At 31.2% G+C, this 10,652-nt stretch overlaps 1 protein-coding gene across 1 annotated transcript; it reads left to right on the forward strand.

Annotated features, from left to right (window-relative positions):
- Positions 1 to 8,785: 8,785 nt before the first annotated feature.
- LOC134241380 (uncharacterized) lies at positions 8,786 to 10,652 on the forward strand. Its single transcript, XM_062723445.1, has 8 exons — positions 8,786 to 8,885; positions 9,012 to 9,077; positions 9,214 to 9,252; positions 9,347 to 9,382; positions 9,496 to 9,543; positions 9,765 to 9,797; positions 9,927 to 9,956; positions 10,147 to 10,652. Exons 1-8 carry the CDS (start codon positions 8,824 to 8,826, stop codon positions 10,220 to 10,222), a joined length of 390 nt encoding a protein of 129 aa, XP_062579429.1. The 5' UTR covers positions 8,786 to 8,823; the 3' UTR covers positions 10,223 to 10,652.

The following is a 10,652-nucleotide window of genomic DNA, read 5'->3' on the forward strand; positions in this document are numbered from 1 at the left end:
ATGTATGCCATTTGTTTTGCTAATTCAATCTATAATTGTTCATTAATAATCTGCATGAGAAAGAGATATGCGCAAAATGAGCAAATTAAATTAACAAAAGTAAATCATCTTTATGCAATTCCAAGTGTTTGCAAATCATTCATCCAATTTGTAATACTGTCATGAACGTCAACATACCCTAGGTAGTCAAAGTTTTTTTTTATTTTAAGACACTGTTGTTTAACTATACATATTTAGACTGCACTGTATTCACTTGTTTCCCAACAGTACACATTTTTCACATTATCTGAAATCCATCATTACTTTCATGATGAGAGTTATGCCCCTTTTCTATAACCCCAAAATATTGCTTTCTTTCTGAAAATTGTAGCTTTTTTGACCTTACATAGATATCAACTAAAGTCTCCATAAAATAGGAATTTAAATTATGAAAACTTATATTATTTTAATCTCTACTTAACTTAAAAGCCAATCATATTCAAAATGATTTTCCAATATTTGCATACGTCTTTGAAGATAAACATTCTGTTTCTAATTATGGCACATCCATTACCCTTGATTCTGGGATTCTGTACTAGGATGTATTCATTCAAAAAATATGATGTATTGTGGCCCTGATAATCTTGAATAGATTTCATAATAAAAGGCTTCAGCCTTAAATATTCCAGAATAAAACTTTGCCCCCCCCCCCCTGTTGACCCACCCTACCCTATAGCTATATGATCTGAAAAAATCTAAATCTGCTTTTAACTATCTCAGAGTGACTAATAATGACCTGCCTATTCTTGAAAAGAATTAAGATTTAATTTTTTGTCTAGGGATTACTATTGTTCTCTCTACTTTATTGCTGTACTCTATAAACATCAATATCATCACCAGTAATCAACATACCTTCTCTTTGGACTTGACATCCATTCTTAGATTCTTGTGGTTGAAGCTTTCATCAGATAATTTGTTTTGTTACAGCTGAACTACAAATATGATTAATAAGTTAATACAATCCTCTACATTTCATTAATCCAAATAAAATACAAGCAGTTGCAATAATGTGGAAAGAAAACTGAATGAAAAATACTGACAAATATCAATGCACTACATGCAAATCAGAAAAATATGTAATGCAATCATTTACAGTTTGCATAATATGCTGATTATGTATCAGCTTAATTTTCAGTTCATTAAATTGTTTGCTGTAACAGACAACCAACTGTATTTAATTACAAATTCTCTTTTAATGGATTTTCTTCTGCCTTTGAACTTACATGTACTATTATGGAGCATGATAATGTGAGAATTTGACAGAATAAGAAACTGCGAACCTACTTTCACTTTTCAGGTAAAGACACGTTTGTTTTTCAACTTTTTGCATTTTACAAATCTTATAAATCGAGATAACATAAAGTTTTACCTCTTTTTTTCATGTTGAATTTCTCTCGATTTTCACCTGTAGCATGTTGGTCTCGCTGAATTCTCGCGAGGAAAGCTGTTCGGACGTTTACGGATTTAGTTCATATTTTATTACGTTTATCTCCGAATTCTTCCGATTTATGCTAATGAGGTTAGGAGGTGTGCACCGGTTGATGTCAATTTAATCTCTTTTATTTTATACCTGCACAAGAAGGTGTATTGCGTTAACTTCCGACACTCCCCGCAAATGATCACCTGAGGAATCTAGGTATTAGTTATAATTTCATTAACGTGACACTCTACTCTTACGACCTCTGCATTGACTGGACACACCGATACTTGGTAACAGGTGGCTATTTGATATGCGGTTTCACGGGAACAGGAAGCGTTAGGCACACACAGTATGACCATGATAAAACAAAAAAGCACAGACAAACAGATTTTGCACTTAAAACGACAAAATAATACGTCCGAAATGAAGAGTGTATAGATGCAACTTTTAACTCTAATAAAATATCTTTTATTAAACTTTAACATGTTACCCAGCCATATAATTACTCAATAAGTGATGCTGACCTAGAGAGAGAAAAAAAATGGAGCTTACATCATGCACTAACCCAGACAACAATAACTTTTTTGTTTTATTCTTTTTGATTTGTTGAAACATTGCATTTGACTTTTCGAAATAAACTTTTTTTTCTTTGACGACTCAGAACATACATGTGATGTGTATGCTCATTTCTACTTTTTTTGAATTTATTTCATGATCCGAAATTTGAGAGAATTCAGAATTTTCATTGGAATTATCTTATTGCATAACCTTAGTTCCGCCCTGTCAGAATATCCCACTCATTAATTTAAATTTACTCCAATTATTATCGAATTAAAAAAAAAAATCTGCTAGGGATCGGGGAGGGGGGTATAAAAAAGTCTTGTATTAATTTTTGTAACTTTGTGAGGAATCTTATACTTTATGGATTAAGGATACGAAGACTATGGAAGAGAGTTACAGCCCTTGTCATGGTCGACACGGATTTTTTACCGCTCCGAGTATTTGCTTAGATTTTTGTCTGTGAATTCTTTATTCGAGAGCGACCCATGCCTGAGAATAAACAGATGCTCGCCGCTATAGTGTGCAGGTATAGTGAAAGTGCATTATTTAGTATTTAGCTTGTATTTAGCTTGCATAACTATTTGCACAACTAAAACAAGTCGGTGAACAGTTCATTGAACACTACTCAGCATGTCAAAAGTATCGAGGCATTTGTCTCTACACTTCTCTACCAAATATTTCAAGGGTATAACTCATGAGGATATATTGAATGGTTTACTGGAAAAAGTTGAAAACAATGACATTAAAGCTATTCAAATTACCGAAAGTGATTGCATAATTACTCTTCGAGATAGTCAGGTGAAGGAAAATCTTCTAATGTCGGATTTAACGGTCAAAAACAGAAACGTCACTCTGATTGATGTAGAAAAACAAATTACAAATGTTACCATTAAAGATGCTCCAGTCGAACTAGATGATTGATTGATGTAGAAAAACAAATTACAAATGTTACCATTAAAGATGCTTCAGTCGAACTAGATGATTCCTTCATTGTCACACACATGATGGCCTATGGACAGGTAGTGTCAGGTTCGATAAAACGTGGCACAATTAAAAACACAAATATTGAAACCGTGACAAGATATTTACAAATCTTAAACTGTGTATCAACCCTTCCCAATCGAACACACTTCGGAGATCACGAAGTTCGATTATTTGCTGATAACAATAGAACAGAGTGTCCATATTGTAAAAATACCGATCACCCGTCATTTAAATGCCCAAACAAACCTGATCAAAAAGTAGTGTGCTTTAAATGCAATAAATCAGGTCACATAGCATTTAACTGTCAAAACGACCCAGTGTGTCGGTACTGTAAACAAGAGGGTCACAACAAAGAAGACTGTCAAAAACTTGCTGAAAAACTTGCCCTAAAATATGGAAAATATGCCTCTGAAATTCTGGAAGGTAACGAAGCAATGCATGATGATGAAAGCGCTGAACAAAATGGTGAAAATGAACCCATCGATACAATTGTACTCGGTGCATCAAATTGCAGCAGGCTCCCAAAACTGACGCCGAACATTTTAAACGTGTCTGTGTCAGGAGCAGCATATGAAAACATGTCAGAGATGTTAAATCATGCGAATAAGAAACTTGGTGATTCTGTACCCGAAAATATCATAGTAAATCTGGGCACAAATGATATATCAAGGCATCGGGACAACCCTAGTGAAATAAATGTAAACGTGCTTATGGGTCTTAATAAAGTAAAAGAAACCTATCCATCAGCAACTATAAGTGTCAGCACGATTATTCCTAGGAAAGGTAAGGGTGCCGTAATAAAAAAATTAAACGAAACAACAAACACAGTGAACATCTTCCTGAAAAAACTTTGCGAAAAGGATCACAGAACTCTGATAATTGACACATACAGTCTTTTCGTAAACGATCAAGGTCACGCGATCAAATCACTGTACGACCCTACCGATCCAAGTGGCGTGCACGTAAGCAGTGAAGGTGCTGGGAAAATTGCGATGGCTTTTCTCGAGCAAAAAGAAACTTCGAATGGCAGTGAACCTCAGACCCCAAGCATGTCAAAACGAAAATTAAGTTCTCATACACCGTCCTCCGCGGAGAAACAAGGCAAATGTCCCAAAGTTTAGTGAATGTAGCGAATGTACGTGAACCTTACACAATTTAACATTGTATGATAATGTACATATGTTTGGGTATATGTTTTTTTTTACTGTTATGTTGCGTGCTATGTATACTAGCAAACAATTTGCATTTAAGCATGTGTACATAGGAATAAATACAAACATGTACATATTTAGCATGTTCATTTTTTTTTTTCAAATCAAATATTGATAAGCGGGAAAAAAATTATTACCCCTAAAAATTGTACATAATTAGCATGTTCATTTTTTAAAATCAAATATTGATAAGCGGAAAAAGAATATTTTTTATTACCCCTACAAATTGTAAATGTCTTTGCATATATCATCTATTAACGTTAACGGATTAAGGGATAAAAGAAAGCGAATGTGTATATTTTCATGGTTGAGCAAGCGTACCTGTAAATATGATGTAGTTTGTTTACAAGAGACTCACGGAACTGATCTAGATACCGAGAGATGGAAACATGAATGGAAAGAATTTAACGGTACTAATTCTATATGGAATAACTGGTCTAGTGAATCACGTGGTGTTGGGATATTATTTGTGAAAAGAAATGAATTAAAAGTTAGCGATGTAAAATTCGACAAAGATGGACGGGAAATAGACATATGCCTTATGATAAACACAATAAAAATTGGACTTAAAAATATTTATGCACCAAACATTGTGAATGAAAGAAAATCATTTTTTAAACATCTGACCTTTAATAATTTAGATTATAAAATAATATGTGGTGACTTTAACTGTGCTATAGATAAAAATATGGATAGGCATCCAATTCCAGTTAAAAATGATCCTAGTAAAGATGACCTCGATAAATTTTTTAGAGATAACGAACTAGAAGATATTTGGCGAGAAAGACACAGAGAGAGAAGATGCTATACGTTCCATAGATGTAATTCTAAGTCTAAAATCGATTATTTTCTTATTAGTGAAAATTTATCACATAAAATCAAAAATACAAGAATCACACATTTTCCACTAAGCGATCATGATCTCATTTCGATAAAGTTACATGTAGAAGAAGTCGAACGAGGCCCAGGGGTATGGACAATGAATGTAAAAACTATTTTAAGAGATTTCAAGAAAACATTCACTGAATTTTGGAATATTCACAAATTAAGTCTAGAAAAATATGATAATGTTCATGAATGGTGGGATATGACAAAAAGTAAAATAAAATCAATCTGTATAGAGTTATCCAAAACCTATAATACTAGCAAGAAAACGTGTGAAAAATTAGAAAAAGAAATTGAAAGCATAAAAAACAACCCTAATACGGATAAAGAATATTTGAATTCGATTGAGCAAAAATTAAAGGATATCTTGAAAGAAAAAACAGAAGCCGCAATTTTGAGATCTAAATGCAAGTGGTTTTCTGAAGGAGAAGTGCCCTCCTCGTATTTCTTTCAATTAGAGAAAAAAAAATGGTAAAAACAAACTATGGGTAAGAATAAAATGTGATGACGGGACATATAAAACAGACATTGATTCTATAATTGAGGAACAAATAAAATTTTACAAAGAATTATTAAACACCGAAGGGTGCGACCCAGAAAGCGGAGATAAATTGTTAAAAGATGTTTATAGTAAACTTAACACTGAAGAAAAAGAAATGCTTGATCGCGATATAAATGAAAAAGAAATTCATAACGCAATAATGACATTAAAAATTAATCGCGATATAAATGAAAAAGAAATTCATAACGCAATAATGACATTAAAAATTAATAAATCACCAGGGGAAGATGGTATTACTTCAAATTTTTACCAAATTTATTGGGATGTTATTAAAGACGAATTTACCAAAGTAATTAAACATATCTTTAACCACAATTTACTTTGCGACTCCCAAACGAAAGGTATTTTATCCCTAATTCACAAAGGGGGAGAACGCGAAAATATAAAGAATTGGAGACCTCTGACAATGTTAAATACAGACTATAAAATAATTGCAAAAATACTTACTGAAAGATTAAAATCCGTCCTGCCAAAACTTATACATCCTGATCAAAAAGGTTTTGTAAAGGGAAGAAATATAAGCGATGCCAATAGAATTATACAAGATATTATTGATTTCGCAGATAATGAAGACTTAGAAGGAGCAATAATTTTTCTTGATCAACAAAAAGCATTTGATAGATTAGAATGGGAATGGTTAGACTCTACCTTAAAAAACTTTAATTTTGGAAATAAATACTGCAACTGGATAAAAATGTTGTTAATAAATGCAAAAACCTGCATTAAAACAAATGGGTTCCTCTCCAAATACTTTACAATATCAAGATCAGCTAGACAAGGGTGTCCTATAGCTCCCTTGCTATATGTATTACAAATAGAACCTTTGGCTTGCGCCATACGCCAAAATCCCAACATTAAAGGTATACATATTCCTAATAATAATCAGCATATTGAATGCAAAATCAATATGTTTGCTGATGATACCCAGTTGTTCAATAAAGACGAAGAATCTATAGAAGAATCCTTTAAAATCTTAGAAATATATGAAAAAGCATCAGGCGCAAAAATAAATTTTGCTAAAACAAAGGGCTTATATATTGGAAAATCAAGGGGTAAAAAACCTAAATTCAATAAAATTCAGTGGACCACAACGCATGTTAAAACTTTAGGTGTGAACCACGGATACGATATTGATATTGAAGCTATATGGATGGAAAAAATAGAAAGAATAACCAATTGCCTTCATGTTTGGAAAACTAGAAATTTGACATTTAAAGGAAAAACATTAATAATTAAAAATCTTGTAATTCCTATTATTGGTTATGAAATTGAAATGAGAGGCATACCAAATATTTACAGTAAAAAAATTAATGACATTATCTGGTCTTATATTTGGGATCAGAAAGTAAACAAAGTAGATAGAAATGTTTGTTGCCTTAGTAAAGCTGAGGGGGGATTAGATATGATAAATTCATTTACATTTATTAAAAGAAAACAAATTAAAACAATATACAAAATAATGCACTCTGAACTTGAAAACTGGAATGCTATAGGAAAGCTCTGGCTAAAAAGTAAAGATATTCATCCAAAACAGGAATATTTTATTTGCAATTGCTCTGATCTTATGAACATATCTCTTAATAAACTACCCACATTTTATAAAAATGCATTATTGGCATACAGTGAATTTAGATCACACTTTCCACCAGAAAGCAAAGATGAAGTTTTGAAATGTCAGATTTTAAGAAATAAAGATATACAATTTCGAGGCAAAGCCTATATATAGAGTCTTTTATTAAATGTGGTCTACAAACTATTGGAGATATTTGGGATAATGATACTAAGACTTTTAAGACTAATGCGTACATATTTTCAAAACTTCTTGATAAAAGAAGTTGGATTTTTGAATACAGTAAAATAAAAACCGCTATACCTAAAACCTATCTTGACATTCTAGAAGGGAGCAATACTGTAAATAGAATAGATAATGAAATAAATAATTTTTTTGTGATGTGTGATAATTTTTTATTTGTAAGAAAAACAAACAAATTCATAAATTTTGAAGATATAAAACTCAAAGATATACAAAGAGTATTAAACAAAAATATCACTCCAAAATCCCAACAAAAATGGGAGAAACTGACGCAAATTGAAATTACATGGAAAAAGATTTGGGGCTCAATTTATGAAGTTAGGTTAAAACAAAAGATTCAAGAATTTCAATGGAAATGTTTGCATAACATTTTATACACTGAAGAAAAATTAAGCAAAATGGGTTTTTCAAATGGTAATTGTTTTTTCTGTAAATCAAATATTGAGAGTCAGAAACATCTATTTTATGAATGTAAACATGTCAAACCACTTTTAGAATTGGTACAAAATATAATGTTAAAAATCTCTGTAGTAAATTCAGTCAAAGTTGATGTATGTATTGTTTTATTGGGATTCGCAGGAGAAACCAAAAATATGTATTAACACCTTGATTTATATATACAAGTGGTCAATATGGAAAACAAGAAACAGCATTAAGTATGAAAATAAAAATATTACAAATTCAGCACTCTTGAGTGACTTCAAGAAAGAAATGAAATCAATCCTTCAACTCCTAAGAAATAATAAGAGTAACTTCAACAGAAATTTAAAATTAACATTAGATATGCTTACAGACTTTGATTAACTGTTACCTGTTTTCCTAAGTACAGCTTTATATAATAATACAATGATGTTTTTCATAGTTATATATTTACATTTTATTGTCATATTCTCACCAAAACTGATTCCATATTTATATATATGTATATTATTTGATTTATAATATGTATTAGATGTAAAATTATGTGTGACTTTGTATCTAAATAATAAAGCACCCTGCGTGGTGCTGTAGGGATTATTATTATGTATTGTTATAGAGGGAGCTTAGTCAGGGCCCCATCCCTGGCAGCTGCCCAACTTATCAGCTGTTTATTGTTATAGGTCTGGGAAATAAATGAGGAAAAAAAAAAGAAAAAAAAAGACTATGGAAAGGTGAGTGAATATGCCCCCCCCCCTCCCCTCCTAATTTCTGATTAATACAATTAATATTCAGTATTTTTCATGCATAAAAAATAAATAGAAAGATAGAAATAAACCTAATTGGAAAGAAAATAAATAAATAAAAATTTGAATTAATCGTCTTATAGTAAACTCGTTTAAAATATTACAGCGTTTGCAATTGTTCAAAAATGGAGGAGATCCATTTTTACCTGGACAAAATCCAGGAGGTCATGAGGACCATGAAGTGTCCGTGAGTATCTGTCTAATTGTGGATTAAATTAAATTGTGAATGGAAAATCTTTTTCAATGACTTCTAATGTTAAGTAATTTATTTTTAATTTTCACATTGATCAACATTCGCCTTCTCTTAATATAGACGAAAAGAGCACAGAGTATGTAGTAGAGAGAGGAGAACATCAACTCCTAAAGTGGAGGGGACCTGGTCAGTTAAAGTGTATTTTTATTCATCCTTTTTACAAAAAAATTGATTCAGGTGATATATTGTATGCTTATTTTTTAACACTAACCAGATAAATCATTTTATTCAATAAAAGTCAATGTTTCATTACTTTTTAAAGGTTTAAAACTCCCAGTGCTCCCAAAAGACCGAGACTTTGGTTAGTATTCTCTCTTTAATCACTTGTCTTTAAACGCTTAGTCTAGATTAAATATTTTCCTTCATCTTAAATTTCTTGTGTGTTTTTTCCCCAGTCGTCCAAGGACTCTCCTCAGAAAACGAACTAATCAGTAAGTTTCACTTTGAGTGTTTTGACATTTATATACTATAATTGAAACTTAAATGGAGAATTACAATTCTTTCCAAGAAAATGTATCACTTTCATCCTTTCTTTCTTTTTAAGGAATGCCGATGAATCTATTCTCCCAAAGTGGGAGGTCTCCCCAATAAGGTTAGAACAATCATTATCTTCTCTCGTCCATATATACATTTTTTTTTTACTTTAAAGTATAAAAAGCAAATGGAAATATAAATTGTCTTATAATTAAGTCTCGGTACAAAACAAAAATTTTCAAGGAAAAAAAATCAACACATCCTCTGATTGTTTTCTTTTCAGGTTATTTGTCAATTCTTTTTTTTTTTAAATTAAATTATGTAAATATAAAATTTCAGTAACGAGTCGGGCCCCATTCTGATCGGTTCCGAGTGAGTAGTGACTTTCACAATTATCAAACATCAATATAAGTTTAAACAAAAGAAATTAACTGAATTAGAAATTAAGTGTTTAAAATACTGTTTCCTTCACACACGGTAATTTTCCTTTTTATATTGTAGTTCGGAGTCGGAATTGGCGTGTATTCCGCTGTAAGTTTTCTCTTTTTTTATTTCAAAACAATTAACCCTTAATAAATATATGTATATCGTACAAGAATGTACTTTAAAAGAATACATTTTTTTTTCTGCGTCTACTTCAGGAAATGTACAGGTGAAAATATTTATCATAATGAGTGACTTTTTTTTTCCTTTTAACTAATATTTATTTTCTTCATTTCAGGGAATTCAGTGAGGAAGACCAGAAAGAAAACCACGTCCAGGAAGAAGACCAGGAGGAGATCATCATTCCTCCATAAGTCTATACAATGTTTTTTTTCTTTACATTTAATATTTTTCTTTAAATTCGTCACATTCCTTCTCTCACTCTCCATAGAAAAACAAGTAATCTGTATGTAAAAAAAAAATTGGATTAATTTCGATGGAATGAAAAGGAAAACCTTATTCGGTCATACGATAGATTTTTCCTCTTTTTCACGAAAGTCGTATTTGTTTTCCCGGAGTAAACTGGATTCCCGTTTTATTTTCTCAGGAAAAAAATGAAATCAGTTTTACTTTATTTCCATTTATTCTTCATTTATTTCATTTCACAGATCCCAGATGTAAAACCAATAGAGAAGAAAGAACAAAATAACCACAAGATGTCCAACAAGATATTGTTTTTTTTTTCCATGAAATTAAAAAATAGAGAGTATCCAATACTATTTTTTTTTTCTTTTATGCAGAATT

This window comes from Saccostrea cucullata, unplaced genomic scaffold, assembly GCF_032062105.1.
Source record: "Saccostrea cucullata isolate Sc308-1 unplaced genomic scaffold, CSIRO_AGI_Scuc_v1 ctg2861, whole genome shotgun sequence".
In the NCBI taxonomy this organism is placed as follows: Eukaryota; Metazoa; Mollusca; class Bivalvia; order Ostreida; family Ostreidae; genus Saccostrea; species Saccostrea cuccullata.

Bases quoted from the DNA above. Each gene is read 5' to 3' on its own strand.
- LOC134241380 (XM_062723445.1), top strand. From the start codon at position 8,824: ATGGAGGAGATCCATTTTTACCTGGACAAAATCCAGGAGGTCATGAGG. The intron at 9,383-9,495 runs GTAAGTTTCACT...TTTCTTTTTAAG, and splicing joins CTCAGAAAACGAACTAATCA to GAATGCCGATGAATCTATTC. The intron at 9,957-10,146 runs GTAAGTTTTCTC...TCTTCATTTCAG, and splicing joins GAATTGGCGTGTATTCCGCT to GGAATTCAGTGAGGAAGACC.